Below are 25,288 nucleotides of genomic sequence, written 5' to 3' on the forward strand. Positions count from 1 at the left end.
CAGGCAGCCCGAGATTGACTCGTGTCCCGGGCCTGCGGGCAGTGGGATGCCTGTCTCTCTGAGCAAGCCCTTCTCTCCGGGACTCTCCTCCTGAGGGGACGGGACAGATGGGAGGTCCCCTACCTTAGCAAGGCCCTGGGCCCGTAGGACCAGCCTCCACCACGCACATCCCAGAGCTAACTCTGGCCTCTGAGCACTGAGAGACGGTGGGAGCACGGGTGTCCGCCCCAGCGGGGCCGGGAGGCATGCAGAGCAGTAGTCCAGGGCCCCCGAGCCAGGAGCACCCTGAAGTCACCTGAGCGAGAATCACCGGAAACCTGGCCCTGCTGGGCAGCTGTCCCAGCTGCTCTCTGGGCCCGTCTCCAACTGCAAAACCCACAGCGCAGAGGCCCTGGGGCGGGCTGAGGATTAAGTCAGAAACAAGGCTGGGCCTGGGCCGAGGGGCAGTCAGTGAGGGCCACAAATGTGGAGTTTCTCTGTGGGATGGTCTTAGCTGGGGTGGAGTGGGAGTGGGTCCTGGAAGCGTGGGTCTCTCCCCTGCCCGTCTAAAGGTTCCAGCTGAAGGAATCTCCCCAGGGAGGGCTGGAACAAAGCCATCTGTGTCTTTCCTGCAACCTGCAATCAGTTCAACAGAAGTGAGGAAGGTTCCGCCCCGAAGGGCTTGAAGGGTCAAATGCATTTGACAACAATGAGACGTGGAGTTTGTATGATCCTCACGCATCTCAGAGGTAGGTGTCACTGTCCCATTTTACGACAAAGAACCTGAACTTCAAAGGGAGGAGGTGGCAGCCCAGGACCCCACAGCCATATGTGGGACGGAGCCAGCATTCCGAGACCAGGCAGGCTTAGGTCGCTTTGCTTGCTGACAGAGGAATGGATTCTTTTGGGGGTGATGTTTTAGATTAAGTTTGGGGTTTTTTTAAACCTCATTGTTAAAAATAATACATGCTCCTTATAGGAATTTTCCCCCTTAACTACTGCTCCAAAATGGTCCTGTGTTCTTAAATTTTATTTTGAACACAATATAGGTAATTTCTTCCTTGACTTCAGTCCTCTGAGTTAACTGTATTTCCAAAGTGGGATATTTTCTGCACTGCGGGCATTGCATTCACTTCAGGTCCTGGAGTCTGTCCCTCTCTGCTTGCTCATGTGGTTTTTTTTTTTTAATTTACTTATTTATTTATTTATTTATGGCTGTGTTGGGTCTTCATTTCTGTGCGAGGGCTTTCTCCAGTTGTGGCAAGTGGGGGCCACTCTTCATCGCGGTGCGCAGGCCTCTCACTATTGCGGTCTCTCTTGTTGTGGAGCACAGGCTCCAGACGCGCAGGCTCAGCAGCTGTGGCTCACGGGCCTAGTTGCTCCGCGGCATGTGGGATCTTCCCAGACCAGGGCTCAAACCCGTGTCCCCTGCATTGGCAGGCAGACTCTTAACCACTGTGCCACCAGGGAAACCCGCTCATGCGTTTTTTAACAAGGGAGGTTTATCTGGGCCTGGGTGGGTGGGTGGTAGCGCTCTCAGCACCCTGCCCTGTGCCCATTAGAGCCCCTAGCAGATGCTGGGCTAGCCCTGTGGGCAGCCTTGGCACACCCCATGTTCAGGGTCCTTGCCCTGCTCTTGGCCTTCACCCTCCCAGGGTCTGGTCAGTGATTATTTAGAGAGAAAGTGAAGAAAAAAAAAAATACAAACCCTTAACAGCTGACATCAGATTGCTCTTGGTGACAGGACAGCCTGTTAGCGTATGTGGGTTAGGGAGGCTGCCTGGGGCGTGGCAGCCTCAGGTGGCCCAGCCCTGCCGGGGAGGTCTGATGGTGGGTAGAGGCGGGCAGTGGCTAAGGAAAGGAGGCTGGAGTCCCGGATGTGTTGAGAGCAAGGATGCCTTGATCACTCTGAGCTTCTTTGTGCGGCCCAGTCTTTCCCTGACCCCGGGTCTTGGGTGAATTCTACTGCTTCGCTTTTCCCGTGTACTTTCTCTTCGTGAGGCCCTTTGCTGATGATAGGAGCGCTCTTTGATGCTCCAATCCGTGAGCCCTGTCTTCATTATGACCATTCTTCTCGGGTTGCATTTTTTTTTATTTAAAAAGTTGTCCCGGGCTTCCCTGGTGGCGCAGTGGTTGAGAGTCCGCCTGCCGATGCAGGGGACACAGGTTCGTGTCCCGGTCCGGGAAGATCCCACGTGCCCCGGAGCGGCTGGGCCCGTGAGCCATGGCCGCTGAGCCTGCGCGTCCGGAGCCTGTGCTCCGCAATGGGAGAGGCCACAAAAGTGAGAGGCCCACGTACCGCAAAAAAAAAAAAAAAAAGTCCCTTTAAGAAACTTCCAAGGTCTCTGACTGGTTCTTTTTCCTGACTCCCGGTCATCTCACAGGTGCCTATTCCTGTCTTAGGGTTTAATTCAAACCACCCCCACCCCGCCATTGTGTGGCTGAGACGTTAGTTGTGTTCTGATTACTTTGTTAGCCCTGCTTCCCTGGAGGTCGGTTTGGGCCAGTGAGTGTTGGCCGTTGTGCACATGGTTGGTGCTCTCCTGGGTGGGTGCTTGACTGGGCCTTACCTTTACATCTGAAGTTCCACCCAAGGCATCTGGCCTGAGAGAGGGGGGCTTACCCCCAGTAAGTCCCAGTAAGAGTGGGGGAGGGGAGATAAATGCCCCCAAGGCAAGTCTGGACTGCACAGGACACGGCTTGAAGGACTCAAGATGCCCATACCTGGACTCCAGAGAGGCTCCAGGCAGCGTGGGGCTCTAAGCCCAAACCCTCACGCGTCAGCTCTCCACACACCACCTCTCCTCGCTGCCCCACCTTCCTTGGCCCCAGCAGATCCGATGCTCACGGCCACTCCCATCCCCATCCTGGACATCACCCACCTTGGCCCCATTCTCCTGCCTGACTGCTCCCCTCTCTGTCCCAAAAGTTCTGTCTCCCAGCACTGCCCGCAGCCCCTATGGTGGTCAGTACTGCCGGTGGCCGAAACTCCCCACCTCCATGCACGGGGCAGGAGTGGACAGACGGGGCGCGTGGCCCCAGCGCGTCTGACTGCTGGTGTGAGCCCCTTCACAGCCCCACCTCTGGCGAGGTGCTTTCGTCCATCAGCATGGGTCCTTGAGGAACAAGAGACAGGAAGCCCACACCCCCGCCTGGCCTGAAGCAGACACGAGGCACGAGTGAGAGAGAAAACTTTGTCATTTAAAACACTGGTATTTTAGGAACTTCCCTGGTGGTGCAGTGGTTAAGAATCCACCTGCCAACGCAGGGGACATGGGTTTGAGCCCTGGTCCGGGAAGATCCCACATGCCGCGGAGCAACTAAGCCCGTGCGCCACACTACTGAAGCCCATGCACCTAGAGCCCGTGCTCCGCAACAAGAGATGCCACCGCAATGTGAAGCCCGTGCACCGCAACGAAGCCCGTGCACCGCAACGAAGAGACCCCGCTCGTCGCAACTAGAGAAAGCCCACGCGCAGCAACAAAGACCCAACACAGCCAAAAATAAATAAAAAATAAAATAAAATAAAATAAAACGTTGGTATTTTAGAGCTGTTTGTTGCCAGAACACAGACATTGGCCCCAGAATAGGTGTGAGGCTGTATCAGGACATAGGACGCAGGCTGGGGGCTGGCATGGGCCCATCACTGGAAGCTGTGGTATGCAGCCACAAAACATTTGGTAAAACTCAACCGTGACGACCCATGAGGCAAACGATGTCCAAAATAACTCACAGGTCTGGTGGAAGAGGTTGGGAAACCCTGGCAGCCTGTGTTGGTCACAGGCTGCGTTTGGCAAGACACCACGAGAGATAGGCTGAAAAAACATTCCCGGTTTGCAAGCTGGGAGGAAAAGGAATCGAGAAAGGCAGGAATGCAGGGACTCATGGGGTTGAGAGGCCACCTGCTCATCCCAGAGGGCAGATCAGAGTCAGGACAGTGTGGCAAGGACAACACCGAGGTGTGGGTGTCACTCCGGTGAGACTGTGGGGCTTGCTTCTGAGGCTTGCAAAGTCGGGCGAGGCCGGGGGTGGGGGAGCGAAGCAGGCGGCTCGGGTGTGGCTGCACGCCCACAGAGACCACGTCAGGACCTTGGGGGACCACAGTGCTTTTGAGAGTTGCACTGCCAAAGAAACCAGGAAGCTGGGACTAAAAAGTTTGTGACTAGAGACTAGAAAATGGCCTTGGTGGGGAAGAGGCCGAGGAAGCAGTTCAGCCCCCAAAGAGGGCTTGACAAATGCCACAATCAGGCGTGGCCAGTTAGACAGGAGGAGGACGGATCCTTCCCAGGGCAGAGCCAAGGGCCACAGAGAACCCAGGACTGGGGGAGCCTGGCCCAGGATGGGGTCCCTGGCGGGCCTCTGACACTGCTATGGGGCGGGGGCTGCTGGCCCCCCGTGTTTCTCCCTCGGCAAGGGGTGTTGTTGCTGTCACCCTGTCCCTGTTCCCCGTGGGCAGGTGACTGGCCTTCCAGCTCACGAGTGGCTGGGCCAAGTGGAGCCCCACCGGGCCCTGGTGCTGGGACAGCCCCCTGAGACCTTGGGCCGTGACTGGATGGGGCCAGGTCACCTCCTGGCCGCGGCAAGGGGGTGCGGTGGAGGAGTTGCATCTTGAGTGCAGGAAGGAGAATCAGTGGGACATCTGGTGACCTGGGGGCCGGATGTGGCAGGGCCAGGGTTGCTGGCCCACCATTTGCGGTCCTCCCACGCCCTGGCCCCTTGGGTGGGTGGGGGGGCTTTGTGGCTGGGTCCGTCCAGTGGATCAGGTGACATGTCACTGCGGGGCCAGAGCGTGTAATGCTGGTGGGAGACCCACACCAGAGGCGTGCTGCCCCATGAGCCCAACCCCGCGGGCAACCGGGAGGACCAGGGCCCGATCGCTGCCCTTTGTCGCAGTGGCTGCATCAGTCCCAGCGCCCACAGCTTAGCCATCCTTCGTGGCGATGCCCCAAGTGGAGTCCCCAGCCTCACTCCCTCTTCCAAGCCCCACCAGTACCTGCAGCCTCGACCGCACCTGTGCTTGCAGATGTCCCTCCTTCTCCATCCCCCAGAGTCACACTCACCTCTTCCTTTACTCCAGTTTGGGATGGGGGACCACTGCTGAGAAAGGCCCACAGCAAGGGTGGGGACAAGTGGCCTCCCTGCTTTGGTGTTTGGGGGTCCGGGAGGGGAGGGGCTGGGGAGGGTGGAGGGTGCCGCTGGTGCTCAGACCCCCAGGGCTGCCGGGCAGGATTGGGGGCTTCCGAGGGCAGAGCCGGGATGGTCAGGAGGGGCTGGGGGGCAGAGAAGAGCCTCAGCCCTACCCAGCCCCTCCGGCCTCTGGCCTGCGTGTCTGGCGGTGACCAGCTCAGGACCCCGCCCCATGGCAGCTGGGCAGGTGTGAAGGAGCTGGGACGAACAGGCCGGGAGGTAGTTTGCAGAGTGGAGGTTTAATGGGACAGTCACGGTGACCCTGCACAGTGGTCCCCCGGGGGGCCTGGCTCTAAGCACTGGGCTCCCCAGGCCTCTTCCAGCAGGGTGGGCCTAGAAAGAGCACCAGCACCGCCTGCCCCTCCCTGTGTGTTATTGCTGCACTGGCCCCAGGCAGCCCCAAGACAGACTGTCCTGTCCCACTCCCCCTGGGGCCTGGGATCCCGTGTTCCCTGAGGAGCTAAGGCTTTCCGGGGGGCCCCTCCCCAGGGACATCCACCCTCTCCTCGGTGTCCCTTGCCCCCCACACGGAGGGCATGTCTGCGTCCTCTGCCGGAGGCCAACCGAGGCTGCCATCCCCGGGGGTGGGGTGCAGGGTCCGCGGGGAGGAAGCACGCTGGAGGGACAGCGTGGCCCGGGCCCCTGGCAGATGTAAGGCACGGTGTGGCGGTCGCCATCGACCCAGGGGCAGCGCCTGGCAGTCAGTGTTGAGACAGGAGGGTGTGGCGTGTGCTGGCCGCTCCAGGCCTGCAGTGCAAGAGGGCTGGGGAGACCAGGTTCCCGGGCCTTGGCCGGCCCCGGGGGTGCCCCCAGAGAGCCTGCAGGAGGGGTGCGCAGGCCTAGCAGAGCTCCCGGCCAGGCTGAGGCGCGGTCACGGTGGGCCGGGGCCCAGAAGGCACAATCGTGGTGTCGAGAAGTCAGGGCTAGGCAGACACGTTGACATCCCTGAGAGAGATGGCGCTGCCGGGGGCCTCGTCCCCGAGCAGCAGGGCTGGTGCGTCCGCGTCCGCCTCTGAGTCCGCTCCGGCCCCGCCTTGCTCCACGCTGGGCTCTGTGCCAGGGCCCAGGCCCTGGGACAGGATCTGCTGGATGGTCCGGCGCAAGTTGGGGTGCAGCCGGCCCTGCGTCTGGTAGAAGACCTCCAGGGCGAAGGACTTGAGGGCGCCTGTGCAGAGGTCCTCATACAGCGGGATGGTATACATGCGGGACATCTGCGGGCGGCCGCTTGTCACACTGGCCGCTCCCCGGCCCCTCCCGCCCGCGGGCCCCAGGGCTGCACTCACACTGCCGCAGGGGGGGACCCACTGTCCTTGCCTCCACCACTGCAGGCCTCTGTAGAGGCCCCATCTCCAGGGAGCTCGGGCTAGGGGGACACTGCCGGGGGACAGCTCTGGGGAGTGGGGAGGCCGGGCCCCTGCAGGCCTGGGGCCCTAGGGCCTCTGAGGAGCTCAGATGCCCCAGCTGTCCACGCCCAGGGCCCAGTGGGCCCAGACCCCCACCCCAGACTCTGCTCCCAGCCTGGCCCTTGGGCACCGCCTCCCCAAGGGCCGGCGGGGTCTGCGCTCTTCCCCCCACTGCCAGCCCTGACGCCACGTCTTCCCCACCCCATTCTCTGGGATGCCCAGTCTGAGTGGGTGGGGGCGGGGGGGAGGGGAGAGGAGGGGTGGGGCGGGCCCGCTCTGGTGGCTGCACCTGGCTCTCAAGGAAGCGCCGGACCCTGTGGAGGTCGGGGTAGTAGTCGTTTCGGACGACGATCTGCAGCCAGCGGATGCGGATCTCGGCGTTCATCGAGTCCAGCAGGGAAGAGTAGCACTTGGACAGGCTCATCACCACCTCTGCCGGCCACAGGCAGGTCAGGCCAGCCGGCCCCTCCCCTCCCCCACCACCCCAGTGGCTGCAGGACTCACCCTGGGGCAGCGGGGACCCATCCAGGAGCCGGTCCAGGAAAAGCGCCGTCTGGAAGGTCCTCCACTTGGAGATGTCGATGGTGCTGGCGGAGGCGGCCGCCTGGTCCAGGGGCTCCGCGGTCCACAGCTGGAAGAGGGCCTCCACGGGCCGGGTCAAGCTGGATCCCTGAGACAGGTCTGGCTCGGCCAGTGGGGGGCCCGTGGCATTCAGCCAGCGCTCAAACTCCAGCCCTGCAGGGAAGACGCCACCCTGGGGTCCCAAGCAGGCCTGCCCAGGAGACCCCAGACCCCGAGGGTGTGCCTGGGTGTGACTGTTCCGGGGCCTGGGAGCCCCGAGGGCGGGGGCCGTCTGGGGAGGCCGGGGTCACCTCTAGCCCCTGCCACTCCAAACCACTGCGGTGGCTTCGGCGAAGGGGCACACAGAGGCTCGAGCTGGTGACTGAGGGACCCCCGGCCCCTCCACGCCTCTCCTGGGTAGAAGACAATGAGGCACTGTAAACCCATGGAGGGGAGGTGGCAGGATAGGCTCTGCCCCACGAGTGGGTAGGGAGCACCACCCTGGGTAAAGGATGTTCCTGCTTCAAAACCCTGGAGCTGGGCAGCCGTGGGGGCAGGTTCTGCCCATCGCCCACTCTCAAAAGCCCTCGGAGCACTTACCAAACCTTCCCAAACATAGGGTCCCCCTGCCCACACCTCCCAGCCACACCTCACTGCCCTATAGCAAGCCCTGGCTTCTCCCTAGACGTCAGACGCTCCAGTCTCTTCTTTGGCCCCCAAGCCCTTGGACTAGGGACAGCCCCACGAGCCTCACAAGCAGGCCAGCTGCCTTCAGCTAGCTCTCAGGCAAACCTCTCTCCATGTCGCAGATCCTGCCCCAGGCCCTTTGCACAGCTTCCGGGGACCTCTTTCTGGGACTGCTTAATCAGGTCTGCCTGGCCTAAGTGCCACCTCCACGCTGGGAAGCACACCCTCCTCTCTGCTCCTATGGTGTCCAGCCCGAGGCCACACTGTCCAGTGAGGGTGGCTGCAGGAAGGACGGATGAACCCGAGGGCATTTCTCCCAGGCAGAGGGGTCATCTTGTGCGGTGGAGCCCACACAGCCGTCGCCTCCCTGGCAGGCCGAGGCGCTGGCCGGCTGCGGACCCGCGGCACGCGGCGGGCCTCACCTGCCCGGCAGTCCACACTCTGCTCCTTCAGCTCTGGGAAGAAGGTCAGGAAGGAGTCCAGCAGGTCCTGGGCTACCACGCTGGTGAACTTGTACTTCTCCACGTAGGCCTGCTGGGGCAGGGGCAGGGCTCGGCAGGCCTCGGGGCTGGGCACACCATCACCATCCCACCACCCGCCCCACAGCTGGGGCCTGCACAGCCGGAAGGGGCCCCTGCACGGAGACGTCTGCACAGAGCGGTGCGCAGGGCCCAGGGCGGCGCGGAGGCACCCACTGCTGCCACATGGGCCCTGTCAAGTGGTCAAAACTGGGAGGGAGGGACAGAGAGGAGAAAGCACCCCAGGCACTGCCCGGAGAGAAGGCTGCATCCCGCTCCGCTCACAGGCCCCCGCCACTCCATCCTCACCACCAGGAGACAAGGGCAGCCCTGGGCGCTGGGGCAGAGATGAGGGGGGCGTACGGGGCCTGTCTCGGGGAGGCGGCTGCTCACTCGGAGAAAGCTGTCAAAGCGCTGGGGATCCCCGCAGAGCTGGGACAGGTAGTACACGAAGCAGTAGCCCTTCTCGTAAGTGAACAGATTCATCAGGTGGCTGGGATTCACTCCTGCAAGGGGAACACCCGTGGCTCTGGGCAGCGCCCTAACCCTCCCGCGTCCCGAGGGATGGGGGCAGGATGGTGGTCAGGTGCTGTGTGGAACGGGAAGCACTGAGGGCCTCCGTCCCTCACATCTAGATGTCCCTGGAGTGTGGAGATGGGGCCCGCCCTACCTGGGGGGCCTCAGTGGAGACCTCGGTCCACACACCACGGTGACGGGTGCTCAGAGCCCGTGAGAGGCAGTGGCAGGCTGTGGGGCCCCTGACCTGGCCTCTGCGGGGATGCCACGGTGGGGACAGCGACGCCCGGCCAGAATTAGCCTGGGGTCGGCAAGGAGGCCCTGCAGGATGACGTGTCCAGGGCCCGGGGCAGGGCCGGCGGGAGCGGGTACCTGGCTCCAGCTTGACCTGCAGCTTGCTGACTGGGCTGTCCTCACCAAGGAGCTTCATCTGCCTGTGCAGGGCGTCCAGGCGGAAGGCTGTCTCCAGACAGGTGAAGGCAGCACCTGGACGGGGCAGGTGCGAGGCTGCTGCCCTTGCTGCTCCCTGCTCTGAGCTTTGTGGAGACGACCCCTGGCCACCCGGCTGGATACACGCACGGCAGGAGGACCACACCCCGTGGGCCAGGCTGGGCTCCCAGCCCCGCACACAGTGCCCGGATGGCCCTGGTAGCCCAGCCTGCATGAGGCCACGGCGGTACCCCCGCCGCCCCTCCCCCGGCCCGGGTGGTACCGTAGGTCTCGGTGGTGATGCGGCGCTGCGCATAGGTGGCCAGGCCCTCACTCAGCCACATCTCCTCCCATGTGGCGTTGGTGACGGCGTTGCCGAACCAGCTGTGGGCCACCTCGTGGATGACGTCGATGATCAGGAACTCGTCACTCTCCAGGATGGAGGAGATGATGAAGGTGAGGCAGGGGTTCTCCATGGCCACGATGGGGAAGGAGGGGGGCAGGAAGACGATGTCATACCTGCCCAGGGTTGGGGGTGACCGTGAGAGGGCCGGGGCCCGGGCAGTGAGCATCACTTCCTTCCCAGGAGGTCAGACAAGGCCCCCCACCATGGGCTCCCGTTGCTTCCCGGTAGGGTGGGGACTTGCCCTCTGACCCCTCTTGCAGTCAGCCAGGCTCCCAGGGGCCCCAGGACGTACCTGCCCCACAGGTAGGGCCCGTAGAGGCGCTCGGCTGCGCTCAGCCACTGCTCCACTGCGCCTGACAGCTTGCTGGTGGCCGTGGGCAGGAGGCACGGCTCAGCCCACACGCGGCTCCTGTCACAGGGGCGAGGGTGGGTGGGGGCCGACCAGCCCCCATCCCTCTCGCCCCACTAGGCCTTCCCTCTGCTTCTGGGCTCAAATACCACCTGCACCTGGTCTGGCCTGGTCCACCGCCCAGCTGCTGCCCGCTGCCCTGCCTTACTCACTGCCACCACGCAGGCCCTCCCCACAGCGGGGGCCGGGCCACACGCGAGGGGCTGCTGGCTCCTCTGTCTCTGAGTCGAGGGAGCCCGCACAGGCGTGAGGCTATGTCCAGCGGCGGCCCGGCCCGGCAGGAGGACCAGCTTGTGCAGCCCAGCCTCCAGGTCTGGGGGTGCACAGGAGTGAGAGAGCTCCTCTCTCACTGGCAGGGGCGGCCCCGGGGAGTGGTGACATGGCACGTGGGGTCCTCCGCCGGGCGGCTGCAGACGCGGGCCGCACACCCGGCCCACGGTAGGACCTCCCTGAGGCCTGGACTCCGGGCAGCAGCAGCAGCTGCAGGAAGCAAGAGGTGGCCCTACCTGGGCCCGATGTCTGCTGGCTGGAGGTCCCCGGCCACGAGGGCCACGAGGTAGGCGGGCACGGGGTGCTCCATGTGGAAGCGGTAGACGCCCTCCTCCTCCACGTAGGTGCTCTGTGTGGCACTCATCAGCACCTGCACCCCCGACGGGGCCTGTGTTCGAGGAGGCCCCACCCATCAGGGCACCCCGTGTCCTCGATGGGGAGCCCCACGCCCCGTCAGGGCACCCCGTGTCCCCAGTGGGAACTCCACAGCCCGGTCAGCAGCCCCACACCCATGGTAGGGAACGCCACGTCCCCGATGGGAAGCCCTGCCACCTGGATCAGGTAGCCACGTCACTTTCGGGGACCCTCTCAGCCCCATCAGGGGTCCCCCCCACTATTCGGGGAAACCCACGCTCCTGGTCTGCACACCTCTTGCCCCAGTCGGGCGTCGGGTGGGCATAGGGGTGCTACCACGCTCAGGCCAGGAGTCCTGGGACCCAGCGACTCCGTCTGTGCCCTCCCCTCGTCAGGGTCCTATTGGCTCCTCCTGGGTCCAGGACCCCGACCCTATCAGGCTGCCCCCTCCTGCACAGCGAAGAGGGTGGGCTCCTCCTAGAGCAGTGGTCCCGGTGGCAGCTGGGGCCAGGCTCGGGCAGGTAAGAGTGCGGAGCGGGGCCTGCTGGTGGGCGCTGACCTTGACGACGGCCGAGTAGGTGCACTTGACGGCGGGTGTGTCGAAGCACGGGAAGAAGGAACGGTTGCAGACCGAGTGGCCCTGGGTGAAGACGAAGGGCTTGGCACTGCCGTAGGTCAGCTCTGGGTCCAGCCACCAGATCTGCAGTGGGCGGTGGGCAGGGTATCAGCCGACGGCTCCTGGGCTCTGGCCAGTGACGCCCTCCCCATCATGTGGGCTGAGGTCTCCTGGAGACCAGAGCTGCTGGCTGACGGACCTCACTGTACCAGTGAGGCGGGGGCACCCGAGGCACATAGGGAATGGGGGGAGCCTGGGGACCCTGCCCCACAGAGAGCAGCACGTGGGGACGCCAGAACACCCCTGCCAGCCCAGCCTTGATTCCTGAAAGCCAGGCAGAGTTCCTGGAGAGGGCAAGGCCTTGGGAAGTGGCCCCAACCCCCCTGTCCTGCTCAGGCTTCCAGGCCCAGGGCTGCTGGGGCAGCGGCTGGAGAGGGAGGGAATAAGGAAGGGCCCAGGAGGGGATGGCCTGACTGGGCTCGTCCAGGGCCAACAGCAGCTCCTGGGCACCATCGCTTGCCCACCCTGGGCAAGCAGGGCAGCTGACACAGTGTGGCCTGTGCTTCGCCACCAGGGCCAGGCCTCTCTCCAGGTGGGAGGCCATGCACCCAGGGAGTCCCCCAGCCTGTGCCCCTCACGCCAGCTGCCAGAGGGAAATCGAGACGGTCAGAGCACCCGAGTCCAAACTGTCACAGGCAGGCGCGAACCCGGCCTCAGCCAGGAAAGGGAGCCAGGAATGTGGACGTGTGGGGAAAGCAGTGCTTCCTGGTGACCCCCACGTATGCCTGAGCCCAGGGCCACCCCTGGAAATGGGGCAGCCTCACAGGGAGAGACCCCCCGTGGGGAGAAGGGCTCCCGGCCGGGGCCTGTGGGCAGGGAGCTCAGGCTGGGCTCGGGGGGAGGGCCGCTGGGGCCACGGCCGGAGCACTGTGGACAGACCCCGCAGCGGCCACCAGCGCCCAGCCACCCACCTCCCGGGTGGGGCAGCACTGGTGGGTGCCTCGCTCATCTGCAGGACGGACGGGGACCTCCGCACAGGACCTGACACCATACACGGTGTCCTCGGGAAGGACGGCCGTTGGGGGTGGGCGTGGGCTCAGGGCGGGAGTGGGGAGGATGCCCTTCAGGGCTTCTGCGCAAGGAAATGGCCCCCGCCTGGAAGATGCCTCCACTGCACAGTGCCGGTGGCCCGGGGAGGCCACGGGGGGCCGAGGATGGGGGTGCTCTTCGGTGCCGCACCGCCTACCTGCTTCCATGCCTGCCGGACAGTTGCCCTCTCAGCCAACCTCCCCCCAGATGCCAAGGCCAGGCCCCACCCCCACTAGGGAGCCCTCCCTCGCACCCTCGTGCCTACCACTGCCCCCAGCCTCCCTAGGGCCATTTCAAGACACTCCCTCTCAACTCCGGCCAAACATTCCAGGGTCTCCAGGAAGGTCAGCACGGAGCCTGGGGGAGCTCCCCCAACCCAACCACAGCCATTCTGTGGGGCCCCAAATCTGTTCTCACGCCCCCTCTGCCAGGATGACACGATCATTGAAGCCAACTGGACTGTCCCTCGTCCACTTCAGTGACCGAGCGCACGCAGGTTCTCCCAGGGCCGTTATGGAAGGACCCCAGCCCCCTGCAAGTGACAGGTCTGAGCAATCCACAGCTGATGGTATCCACAGTTGCTGGCCACTGGGAGTTGTCCATGCTGAGACCACAGAGGTGGAGGACCCCAGACCCAGTGGGGCTCCCTACCCCGCAAACCCCAGATCCCAGACCCAGGAGGGGGCTGCCTCTCCTGCAGACCCCAGATCTTAGCAGATGCCCAGGCTCGGCAGGGCTGCCTATCCAGTTCCTGAAGACCCAGCCAGACCACTGTCAGCGTTCACAGACGTCTTCAAAACTTCCTTTGGGCTGCTATGTCTCTGTCCTCTCCCGGTGAGGAGTCTGCAGTGGTATCTTCCTTTTCTGCTGACCCCCAGGGCTGCCCCAGATGTTCAGAAGGCCTGTCTGGGGAGCCTGTTCAAAAATGCAGACTCCTGGGCCCTGCCACAGAGCTTCCTAGGGCTGGGACCCAGGAATCTGCATTTAATGAGACTCCCCCCACAGTGGATCCTTCTGCAGGTAGCCCTTGGCTCATGCTGGGGACAGGCCCCCATGGTCAGGCTGCTGGGGATACGGTCAGGCCAGCAAGGGTGGCCTAGTCCCACCACTCTGCCAGTCTTGGGTGGACCAGACACATGGGCTCCAAGTTCACAGATCAAGGTCAGGGAGGATCATACCCCTTTGTTCTCACGGCTGTGGTGGGAGGCATACATGCCGCTGTCAGAGACCCAGGCTACCCCAGCAGATGCCAAGCCAGCAGGCCAGGGGCCAGGCCAGCACACCCACGGAAGCTCACAAAGGAGGTGAGGTGGCAGCTGAGGGCTCCTGGGAATCATGCAGGAAGCCCGTAGGTGTGTGTCTGCTCCAGGCTCTTCCTGTCCAGGTGTCACCTTGATGGCTCCTGACCTGATGCCTCTGTGCCACCTGTGCATCACCCTGTCCATTTACCTGCCGTGGGCACTGACACATGGAAACTTCTGCGGGCTCCCAGAGCTACGTGTATGGTGTGTGTGTGTGTGTGTGTTTGGAGGGGGGCAGTGTCATCAGTGTGCTGTCCACATGGAGACCCAGGAACCCCCATGCTGCCAGAACGGAAGGCCCTGCTCCATCCTGAAAGCCCTCTTATGGTGGAGGGGTGCTGTAGCACCCAGCCTGGGCCACCCAGCCTTCCTGCTGAGCCCCTGGGCGGCAAGTGCTCCACGTCCAAAGCCCTGCAGAGCCTACGTGTGTCTGTGTTGGGGACACGGGGCAACCCTGCCGCCACACCCGCCAGTCCCCACAGGGCCTGAAGCATTAGAGCCAACCCGGGTCTCTACGCCTCCCACTCCGGCAGGTCCGTCCCTCTTGCTACCTCCAGGGAACAGTCCTCTGAAGGCCAGGTCACACGGAGGCCCTTCCACATCTGACACTGCCTGGCCTGCTTCTCAGTGCCAGGCTCCCTCAGATGTATGGCTTGGCGTGTGCTCACCAGAAGCTCTCCCTGTCCCCAGGCAGGGACAGCCCCTGCACACCTGAAAGGAGAGGCTTCTCGTGGTGGCATGCTGTACCCTGTCCCCACGGTCCAGGGCCAGCACCCAGGCTGTCGCTCGGTCAAAGGTTCCTAAGGGCTCCCCGGGCACCAGCTGGGAAGCACTGCAGGCACCTGGACAGGACTCCGGAGCCAGGTGGGGAAGTGCCAGGCCGGCCCCATCTCTCCGCAGGTGGCTCAGGCGCAGAGCCCACATTAACGCCCCCCTAGCCTGGCGGCAGCGCGGGGAGAGGCCGCCTGGAAACGACCCGGCGACCAGCCCACCGCCCCAGAGCCCACCCGGCGGGGGTGGGGGGAACTCACGGCGGGGGCGTCGGTCGAGGTGTAGCGTAGGATGACCTGGAAGGGCTGGTGCGCCTGCAGTTCAGGCGGCAGTGTGACGGTGAGGGAGGAGCCGTAGTCCGTGAAAGGGTCCACCCTGAAGGCCAGCGGGCAGCATGCGGGCTCCGCGCCGGGCGCCTCGGGGAAGGCGGGCAGCGGGGGCGGCGGCGCGGGACCCGGCCCGGGTGCAGCGAAGGCGAAGGCGCAGGGTGGCTCGCCGGCGGCGGCGGGAGCGCGGCGGAAGGCGGCCGAATGCAGGCGCAGGGCCGGGTGCGCGTCGAGCACGAGCGCGCGGGGCGCGGGTCGCCGCGCGCACAGCTCGAGCACCAGGCAGCCGGCCAGCTCGCGCGCCTCGGGCCGCAGCTCCAGGCCCAGCTGCAGGTGGCGGAGGCGGAAGAGCTGCGCGCTGGAGGCCGAGGCCACGTCCAGGGCGGGCGGCGGCTCGGGCGGCGGACGCGCGGGCGCGGCCTCGGCGCCGGGCGCTTTGCGGCAGCAGCACTGCGCCGCCATGGCCGCCGCGCTAGGTGAAATCCATGGGCGGCGGCCGCGCCGGGCCGCGGGGAGCGGGTGAGGGGCGGCGGCGGCGGCGGCGGCAGCGGCGGCGGCGGGGCGAGGGCACAACAGGAAGTCGCGCCGGGAGCCGCCCGGCCCGGCCCCGCGCCGTGCGCCGCCCCGCTCGGGCTCCGCTCGGCCGCCGCCGGGGGCGCTGTGCGCGGGGAGACCGGGGAGCCGGGGGCGCAGTGAGCGGGGGCGCTGTGAACCGGGAGAACGAGGAGCCGAGAGCGGGGCTAGGACCGCGAGCCCGGGGCGCTGTGCGGGGCGGGGGAACAGGGGAGCCGGGGGCGCTGTGTTGGGGCCGGGGCCTATGTGCCAGGGCTGGGGCCGGGAGCCGGGTGCGGTGCATGGGGCTGCGGCTGCCGTGTGCAGGTGGCCGGGGCACTGTGCTGGGGGGCGGGGAAAGCGGGAGCCGGGGGTGATGGGCGGGGCGCTGTGTGCTCGGGGTCCGGGGCGCGCCAGGCGGAGGAGTGGCCCTGCGGTCTCCCCACCCCTTTGCGCTTCCTACCCGGCTCGCGTCTGGGAGACCCCGGGAGTCAGGATGCCCGATCCCTCAGCGATGCTGCGGGCCAGGTTCTTGGGGCAGCGACTGCTGGGACACCTGGGTCAGGGAAGCTGGGAAGTGTGGCGTCTGGAACTCAGTGTTACTCGTCCATTCGGGAACCTCTGGCCCCAGGAATGATGGAATGATTTCCATACACCCGAGCCACTCCCCTGTGAGACCAGTGGTCTGTGTTACGTGCCATATGGTACATGGCGGTGCTCGAGAACCTTAAGGCTGTGCTGTCAGATAAGTGTAGCTGTTTATATTTAAATTAAATTAGAAGTTCAGTTTCTCAGTTGCACTAGCCATATTTCAAGGTCTCCGTGTGTGTTTGGAGGATAGTGTCTGGCTAGTGGTAGCCATCCTCGACAGAGCAGATATCCCATCATTGTAGAAAATTGCGCTGGACAGTGCTGCCTTGAGGCCTGTTGGGGCCCTGGAGGAAGATTGTATAGGTGAGTGCTGGGCAGTAACAGGACCTGGCCTGCCTGTCCCCATTCTACCTCGCCCAGGCCTGTCCAGAGACTTAGGCCCGGAGGGGATGCCTGCAGACCAGCGAGGGTGCTCAAAGAGGGGGATCTCGAAGTCATGGGACCAGAGGGGCCACCAAGATGTTGCTGTCATAATCACATAAGAAGTCAGACCCTTAGGGAGAAGGGGCTTTTTGGCCTGGAATCCCACCCACCTCTCTCCCCTGACCAGTCTCCCTGTGGCAAAGTTGGGGCCTGACTCAAAATGCACTTGACCTCGACGGCATCCCCGAGTAGTGTTTGATCCTTCTGGGCTCAGTATCCCAATCTGTCACCCATGTGACCCTGCCTGCCCTCCTCCCCGGGTGGGGGGCTGGGTGGGAAGGACGCCTGAGTGGGAGGACACATGTTCACTGATTCAGAGCACCGGCACTGAGGCATCTCTTCGGTTTTTCCTGTGTGCCATCTTAGCTGGGGGGACACAATCTCCTTGTCGGGGCCCCACCCCAAACTCGCCAGTCACCTGGAGGAGGGGTTTCAGTCCTGCGTCCAAGACTCAAGAGGGAAGAGAACTGGGGTCTGATCAGTCCTCGAGGCCTTCAGGTGGCCCAGCGCCTGCCCAGGTGCCAAGGGCAGAGTGCTTTAGATGGCACTTCCAGTTTGACCAGCCTTTTGGAGCCACCCACCCCCACCAGGCCGGTGGGGCTGGAGTCAGAAAACCTTCAAGAGGACTGTGTGTGGGCACCCACACTAGCCTGCCCTAGGCACCCACAGGCAGGTCTACCAGCCACCTGTACACTCAGGGTAAGTTAACATCAGGGGGCTTCTCGCCCTTCTGGTCCCCTGGACTTGGGTGAGCAGGGATTGGGTCTCATCCCTTCTCTCCCGGGCACCTCCCAGCAGCCAGTTCTGTACACAGAAGGGGTGGAATGGGGCAGTCCTGCAGGTCCAGAGGAGCTGTTACCACTTCTGCCCACCCCCCCAGTGGGGGGCGGTGCCTTCCACCCCACATTTTTGTAAGGAACCAACACAAGCCAGTCTTACAGGAGCCAACAGACCTGTTCTATAGTATTAAAGGCAGCCCACCAAGGCACTTGTGAACTGTGAAGGCCACAGGGGTCGTCTCCACTCTCCACCCTGTCCCTGTCCTGCAGAGGACAGTGCCTTCAGTGCTGGGGGACGGGGGCACTGCCTTGCTGACAAAGGTCCAGGGTGGCTGCAGTGTAGTCCTCCTCTCACCCAACCCCAAACCACTTAGGAGAGAGGAACCTGAAAGTCGGGACTGCTAGAGGCTGGGGTATCTCCCATAGGACTTTTCATACACCAGCCTTTTGATGATCAAATCCTGGCTGGCTTGGGTGGGCTGATGCAGCTGACACTCCACCTGCACCCCAGCTTTCCCCTGATGCACGTGGACTAGGTACCCCTATTCAAGTGCGCTGGCACTGGGAGGGGAGTGGGTCCCTGGCCTCACTTGCCAGTGGGTGGACACGGAGGCAGGAGGGCTTCCAGGAAGCCTGTGGTGTTCAGATGGGGCTGTGTTGTCCCTGGGTCGGAGGTCCTAGGCATACCTGGGCCTCTGGTGGCAGCCAAAGTTGCATGGTTCTCAGAATGGAGCTGGTGGGACAAAAGGCTGATGTGACCCACAGAGGTCCTTCAGCCTGGCCCAGGCTCTGACATCCTGGCAGCCCTGTCACCCAGGGCCGGGTCAGCAGGTGAGGGGGTGTGCCAACAAGGATGTCATGAGCACACAGGGTAAAAATGTGGGCTCGGGTCCTGGCTCCTGACCTCCTAGCTGGGCAAACTGCTCAGCTCACCTGAGGTTACAGATGGAGCCACTGGAGCCTCACCTGCCACGTGGAGGCAACAGCAGGAGCTTGTTTATGGGGTTGATGAAAAAGTGACATTAGCTATGAGGGGCTTGTGGGGAGTGAGTGGCAGCTGGCAAGCCTTCCAAAAATGTGTGAAAGTCAGGTTAGCCACGAAGAGCTGCATTTGGGTTATGACGAGGGCTGTGGCTCTTGGACATGGGGGCTGCTGTCTGGTGACATCGCACCGGGCTGGGTGCTGACCTGCAGGGTGTGGTGTATGCTCTGAGCCAGGGACCATCACAGCTGGAAGCCCAGATGTGCAAGAGGGTTGGGGAGGAGGAAGACCCTTTCACAACCGCCCCAGTGCCTCACTCACAGAGTGTGAGCTTCCCATCCCCACAACTTTGGGCTCTGCTGGGTCAGAGGTCTTCATCTGCAGGTAGTATGCTTCCATTTGGGGACACACCTGGACAGGAGGCTGAGACACCACTTAACCATTTGGGGCTGCACAAGCCTCAAATCAGGAGTTGTTCTGCTGGGTGAGGTGACTGATCCTGACTTTTTTTTTGGGGGGGGGGCACACCATGCAGCTTGCAGGATCTTAGTTCCCTGACCAGGGATTGAACCTGGGTCCCAGGAGTGAAGGCACCGACTCCTAACTACTGGACCACCAGGGAATTCCCTGATCCTGACTTTCAAGGGGCAGCAGGGCTTTGCTGCTGCTCAGGGGGGGCAGGAGGAGTATGCTGGAACTCAGGGCATTCTCCTGATGCCTCCCAGTACTCCCTGGTTGTATGGCAGAGGTCACAGAGGCCACAGCGCCAGTGCAGGCAGGACCACTCAGGGCTCTTCAGGATGAAGGCTCCAGACACCTGACTAGGAAAGACCAGGACCTGAGGCATTGGCTGAGGGTCAAGGAAAATGATAAACATCAACTGCAGTATTTTATTCATAACCTTGTTATGTATATATTTGTATATTAACCAGGGATTATATTATCTGTAACTCATATGTGTTACCCAATTTTTCCTTTACTCTTTCCCCACTATCTTATTTAAGGAGTGTTGGTGGTGATTAATTTTCTAGTATAGTCTTTAGGCTGTAGTGTGTCCAAGCGGGGTGCCTCTGAACCAGAAGAGGAATCAACAAGCTCAGACACATGGGTGGTCACTGCATTGTTGACATGACCTTGGCTGCAGGATGTTAGGCTGGGACTCATTGCTATTGCTGAAACTGGGAGGCCAGTAAGGTAGGAGGTGGGTACGGACACTGAGACCCCCAAGGGTGCCCACATTGGGTGGTCTGTCACACAGCCTCGAACCCTCACTATGTGCCACAGCAGCTACAAGTCTGGAAACTGGGCCTTCACCAGCTGGATCCCCTGTTGCGTTTTGTGATGGGACCAGTGTGAGGTTTTGGAAAGCCACTGTGGCTCGAGCAGGTGGCAGGCATGAGGTTCTGCCAGCAGCCCCCCAGAAGTCACCCACATCAGAGTGGCAGGCAGCCAGGAACAGGGTGGCGGGTCTCCATGACTCCTGTGCTTCCCCATCTCCTGACCTTGGCTCCTTGGCCTCCATCTCTCTGTAGTAAATGTGTTTCTGGCTAAAATTCCTCAAGTGGTTTTGATGTTCCTGACCAAGCTCTGTCTAATAAACCTGCTGACCAGGGGAGGAACGGTTCTCAGTTCTCTCCTCGGCGGACACACCCCTGCCCTACCGTCAAGGGGGGACAGAGACCTTCAGGAAGTTGCAGAAAATAAAAAATCCGTGGGACGTGAGGCAGGAGAGGACATACCACCCTCCCGTCGGTGCATGAACTACCTCTTCCCACCCCGAGGCTGCAGGAAACTCCAAGCGCCCCGCTTTGGGGCTGGGCCGTCCTCAAGGGCTGACCCATTAGGGCTCAGTCGGGCCCGAGGGCTCCCCGGGCAGGCGGGACCACGACTGCAGGGCCTCCTCGTACTTCTGAAGCTGGGACCAGAAGCCCGGGTTGGGCTCGGCCACCGGGCGGGCGCTCTTCACAGTCTGCAAACGAGAGGCTTTGGCTAGACACCGCGCAGCGTTGGCTGCAAGCTCCGCTGCATCCCCAACGCCCGGAGGCCCCGCCCCAACAAGCGGGCCCTCCTCGAAGCCCCGCCTCTTCCCGCCGGAAGCCCCGCCCACGAGAAAGTCCCGCCCTACCTGGAAGGCCTGCTCCCGCGTGAGGCCGCGATGACGCATGAGGTAGGCGGTGCAGACGGCGGCCGAGCGGCTGCGGCCGTTCTTGCAGTAGACGAGGCAGGCACCACCGGCGCGCAACGCGGCTTCCATGGCGGCACAGGTAGGCTCCAGGTGCGCCAGCAGATCCTCAGCCGGGTCGTCGAATACGGGCACGCGCAGCTCCGTCACGCCGGGCGCGCGGGGGCCGGGCTGCTGGCGCGAAACGTTGACGCACAGGGTGATGCCCGCGCGCGCCAGCAGCTCCGGGGCGGCCGCGGCCTTCGCGCTCCCGAGGAAGAGCGAGGGGGCGACGCGCACGAATGGCGGCGGGGCTGCCTTGGCGGCCCCGCGGCGTCCGGCTCGTTCCGCGTCCATGACCGGCCCTTGGGCCCCCAGCCCGGGTGTCTATTTTAGGCCGTCGGGAGGCCGGCTGGGCGCCCCCGGGTCCTAGAGGCCTCCGAGGGGCGCCCCTCCCCTTCCCGGGGCGGGCCCTGTAGTGGTTGTGCACGAGCGGGCACGCCCACAAAGCCCTGGCCGCCTCCTCATTGGCCAGGTCTAACGGGAGAGGCCTCCTCTGATTGGCTGAGGCTGGGGGTTGCGGCCATTGGCTGGCCTGGTGGCCATCGGAAGAGTCTGATTGGCCGCAGTGAGGTGGGCGGGTTCGGGTTGCTGGGAGGAATGGGCCTCCCCTCGCTGGATACCAGAGCCCCGCAGGTTGCAAGCCGGGAGATCTGAGAGTAGCTGGTGCCTGTCCCCGCGAACGTAGAGGTTTCCAGCTGGGCGGGGCTCGGGGAGGTGCGCTTCTCAAGCTGTGACTGATGTGCAGAGGAGCAGGCGACCCCGTCACAGAGTCTCATCTGGGCACTGACCAGTATCCTCCGCATCGTTTTGTAGGTAGGTCCCTTAATAACTGCTTCTCTTATAACCGCATCGCCAGGTGAGGTGCCCTTTAGTATAGCTGTATGTATATTCCTTTTTGTTATTTGTTTCCTAATAAATCACCCTGTGTAATTTCTGCATTTTGTTTTCCCTTTTATTGTAAAACATGGTTCATATAAAATAAAGTATTTACCGTTAGCTTTTCATCATTTTTTCATAGACCAATATTTTTGTTTTTATTTTTCTCAATTATTATTATTTTTTGCGTTACTACTGTAACTTTAAAGAATTAATACCCTTTAATTACACAGTTGCCATGTAAGAAGCCCTCTTCAGTAGATTATTCTGAGGTCCATTGTCTTTGAGGGGCCGGTTTCAGTGAAAAGTTAACTGTCTTCCAGTTCTGCATGCATCTAGTTATTGCCATTTCAATTCTATTCTAATAATATGAAAACATTTTTTCTGGTTCATCTGCATCATTTACTTAAGATTTGCAATCCGTTCTATCAGAAATTATTCTCCAGTACACCCATGCCCCCCCGCCCACACACAGAGTACTCAATAAACCTGACAAAATGAACCGATACAGTCTCTCTGGGTGACCTTGATTCTCTCCATTCTAGCCAAAGCCACCAAGCATTGGTAACTGTCAGATCTTTTTTGCTACCTGGGGCTCTCCCTTTAGCTAAAGATTCAAATGTTGGTGTGTAACCAGGTCTTCACTGGTCTTCACAGGTCCAGACATCACCTATGTAGAGGCCTTCTCAGCATCCATTTCCTTCTTCTGTGGCCTAAGGAAGGATTCTGACTTTCCTGGGATGGAATTCCCATTTTTCCCAGAGTTCCCGGGAGCCATCCAAGTAGGTGGAGATTCCCTGTCCCCCAGCTCCAGAATCGGGCTTCTGATTACGTCCAGTGAGTGACGCCTATACCCCCATGATTGCTTCAGGAAAGGGCTTGGGCTGCCATATGAACCAAAGAGGAAAGAGGGTCTTGGAAACCTCTGTCCTCTCCTTATGACCACAAAGGGAAGCCAGCCTTGGTTGAAAGCACAGCGGAAGAAACGGTCCTCGAAGATATTGTTGGACCACTGACGCAAACCAAACCTGAAGAGCCTCCAACTTCTGGACTGTTTGGTTTCCTGAGCCATCCAATCACCCTTTACTGTTGGATATTTGAGGTGGATTTTCTGTTCCAAGGCCTCTTAACTGCTAACCTCACACTCCTTCACACCATTGAGTTCATGAATCGGTAACAAGTCATCCTGAGTATCTCAAATCCATTCTCTCCACCTTGATTGCTGTGTTTACTTTGGGCCACCCTCTTCTGGGCTTGGCACCAGCCTCCTGAAGGGAGCCTTCCAGCCTTCCTCACTGTAGCCGGAATATGCTTTTTAAAGCAGTGCTTTTCTGAATGTTGGTCCTGACTCAGCAAGTTGTGATCCGTTAGTGGGTTGTGAAATCAATTTTGTGGGTTATGACCTATATTTTATCTTTAGTAAAACGGTATAGAAAAGAATAGACTACATGAAAATATTAGGGTGCGTGCATGTAGCAGAGTGAGTTTTTCCTCATAATTTTTTGAGTTATGTTTGTACTGGCTCATGATATGAAATGGGGTATTACAATGGGTCCCAGGCAGCAAGTCTTGAAACCTGTCAGAGCACACATCTGACTGCACCGCCCTCCTGTTTAAAAATGTCTTGCTGCTTCTGTTTTTAATCTGGCATTCAAGGCTCCTCCTGCTTTGTCCTGTCCATCATTCTTTCTCTCTGTTCCCTTGTCACCTACACATTGGCACTGACCATCTACCTCGACAGGGATTAAATTATGAGCCGCTGCAGCTGCTGACCTTCAACACCTCCTGACAGGAATTCAGGGCAGAGATCAGGAATGTGGCGCTCTGTACTCTAGGAAAAACTGGCAGAACAGTTCTTCAGATGGTTAGATATTTTCAGGAGAAGATTTCATGAGCCCGCTTCTTGCATCTCCTCTTATGTAGAAAAGCACTAAAATCCTTCATGGTGACATCTGCTCCTCGCGACGAGCAGAAAACTTCTGCAAAACATATGTGCTTGACTGCATATACTCCCCCTTCACCAACATCACATCTGTACTGACCTCCCCGCTACCTGTTCAGAGCAGTTTCTCCGAGCTCTCTGAAATGCTGCCTCCTGGGGTATTGTCCTCGTTTTGCCCCCCAAAAAACTTAACTCATAATTCTCAGGTGGTGCTTTTTCTTTTTTCAGTCGACACCACCTGCCCACCACACCATGGCTCAGTGGTTTTCAAAGCGTGGTCCAAATTTCAGCAGCATCTGGGAACTTGGTAGCAATGCACATTCTCAGGAGTCCACCTACTCAGGACCTGCTGAACCGGAAACCCTGGGAGTGAGACACAGGAAGCTGTGTGTTACCATGCCCTCCATGTGATTCCGATAAAAGATAAAAACGTAACCATCATTTAGTTGATCTAAAAAGTCATTTAAAGCAAGATTTTTACCCACTCCCTTAAACATTGTATTTTGACCTACTACCTGTCATGTATATCCACTCACTTTCCTCTGATGAGTCATGAGCACACATATACATCCGCTCACTTTTCCCTGTGGGTCAGCTGAGGCGTTACTCAGTGGCACTTGGTGCCCGGCCGTGACTTGTGGATTCCCTTGCTTTCCTTCATGTGAACTTAAAAGCACTTGAGAAGCGATCAGCCAGTAGAATCCTTTTGGAATTTTTAAAAATATTTTTTTACTCACAAATCTTTTACAGTGCCTCACATGCATCTAATTTGATTGCAATTTTTAAGTGGCTTTTGTTGACTTTTCAAAGCCTTCAACTGAATTTTAATAGAAATACCACTCTTCTTCCCCATGCACAAGTCATCAGCCATATTTCACTAAATTTCATAACTATGATAGGTTCAGCTGGTATTTTCAGATTTGCTAACACCATCACCGGTCATTTGAACAGCTAACTTGCTGACAGCCAGTCGTCTAAAGGTCAGTTTGCTGAACTACTAATTTGCTGATTTTTACCAAGTTTATTCACCAAAAGCTTTAAAAACTAATATTCTTGAATATTGTCGATGAATATTAATATATTTTTCCTATGAAAACATTCTTTTGGAATATACTCTTCAGCATCATTATAAGACTTGTATCAATTTGTGGAAATAGGGCTTTTTAATCTTTGTATGCCTGGTTTTTAAAAATACCAGTGCATATATTCTTACGAACATAAGCAGAATTTCAGCATTTCATATTGCATTTTTTTCCAGTTTATAGAATTTTCCAGAACACCTTTTTTGGGCTACATGTTAGTATTTAGAATTGTTTCGCCAGCCTCAGGAAGTTGTCAGATTTGCTGAAACAAATAGTTTTAGCTGCTGTTCAGTCAGTCTTTTATTCTGGGTGATATGTGAGTTTCCTAGAGTCAATGTAACAAAGCATTACAACAAACCCATAGGCTGAAAACAATGGAAGTGTATTCTGCCCTCTGTGTTTGTGTCTCCAGATCTCCCTCTCCTTGTAAGGACACTAGTTGTTTGGTTTGGGGCACACCGGAATCCAGTCTGACATCTTCACTTGATTGCATCTGTAAAGACACTGTTTCTGTATAAGGTCATTCACAGGGGTTAGGACTTCAACTTACCTTTTTTTTGGGGGGGGTGGGCACTGCTCAACTCAGCAGGTGGGATGGTTTAACAGGAAGTTTTAGTTGACTGCTTTTCTTTCTCTTTTCACAAACAAATTTTAAAGACAGCACGGTTTGTCTCTGCTTAGCTTTGCAAGCTGCAGTTGGAGCAAAGCAAAGACGGGACCTGAGGGGAAAGGATAAGAGGTAGAGAGGGGATCTAGGAACCAAGGTGGTACTGGGGGGCTGAGAGGGGAGCAAGGGAGAAGAAAGAGGTGAATTGGGAGATCGCAGGGTGGAGGAAGTGCCCCTGGAACCCTGGGATCCTGGCACAGCTGCCTTCTTCCCACCACTCCAGCTCGTGGGGGAGGGCCTGGTCGTCAGGTTTTCTTATCCCTTTCCCCTGTTCCAAGGGGCAGTCTG

The 25,288-nt window shown here is 60.1% G+C and overlaps 2 protein-coding genes and 1 long non-coding RNA gene across 8 annotated transcripts; 1 reads left to right on the forward strand and 2 right to left on the reverse strand.

Annotated features, from left to right (window-relative positions):
- Nucleotides 1-5,386: 5,386 nt before the first annotated feature.
- On the reverse strand, nucleotides 5,387-15,391 carry RNPEPL1 (arginyl aminopeptidase like 1). Of its 5 annotated transcripts, none has more exons than XM_082631412.1 (11): nucleotides 14,757-15,391; nucleotides 11,279-11,419; nucleotides 10,602-10,735; nucleotides 9,979-10,095; nucleotides 9,564-9,799; nucleotides 9,224-9,337; nucleotides 8,699-8,841; nucleotides 8,240-8,348; nucleotides 7,074-7,304; nucleotides 6,859-7,001; nucleotides 5,387-6,331 (listed from the first exon to the last, which is right to left on the reverse strand). In XM_082631412.1, the coding sequence occupies exons 1-11, from the start codon at nucleotides 15,282-15,284 to the stop codon at nucleotides 6,038-6,040; spliced, it is 2,190 nt and encodes a 729-aa protein (XP_082487538.1). In that variant the 5' UTR covers nucleotides 15,285-15,391; the 3' UTR covers nucleotides 5,387-6,037. The 5 variants fall into 5 exon arrangements, with proteins under 5 accessions (XP_082487538.1, XP_082487536.1, XP_082487539.1 ...); XM_082631410.1 differs by having other exon boundaries at nucleotides 10,602-10,753; XM_082631413.1 differs by having other exon boundaries at nucleotides 8,729-8,841; nucleotides 10,602-10,753; nucleotides 14,757-15,390.
- Nucleotides 15,392-18,235: 2,844 nt separating this feature from the next.
- Nucleotides 18,236-21,048, reverse strand: DUSP28 (dual specificity phosphatase 28). The gene is made up of 2 exons (XM_082630470.1): nucleotides 20,335-21,048; nucleotides 18,236-20,178 (listed from the first exon to the last, which is right to left on the reverse strand). Exons 1-2 carry the CDS (start codon nucleotides 20,725-20,727, stop codon nucleotides 20,050-20,052), a joined length of 522 nt encoding a protein of 173 aa, XP_082486596.1. The 5' UTR covers nucleotides 20,728-21,048; the 3' UTR covers nucleotides 18,236-20,049.
- Nucleotides 20,392-24,831, forward strand: LOC309809419. Of its 2 annotated transcripts, XR_014294853.1 has the most exons (4): nucleotides 20,392-20,473; nucleotides 21,067-21,246; nucleotides 21,967-22,411; nucleotides 23,480-24,831. It is a non-coding gene; the product is annotated as an uncharacterized lncRNA (long non-coding RNA). The 2 variants fall into 2 exon arrangements; XR_014294854.1 differs by lacking the exon at nucleotides 23,480-24,831 and having other exon boundaries at nucleotides 21,967-22,487.
- Nucleotides 24,832-25,288: the final 457 nt, after the last annotated feature.

The sequence above is a fragment of the Mesoplodon mirus genome, assembly GCF_964341445.2.
Source record: "Mesoplodon mirus genome assembly, chromosome: 8".
NCBI lineage: Eukaryota > Metazoa > Chordata > Mammalia > Artiodactyla > Ziphiidae > Mesoplodon > Mesoplodon mirus.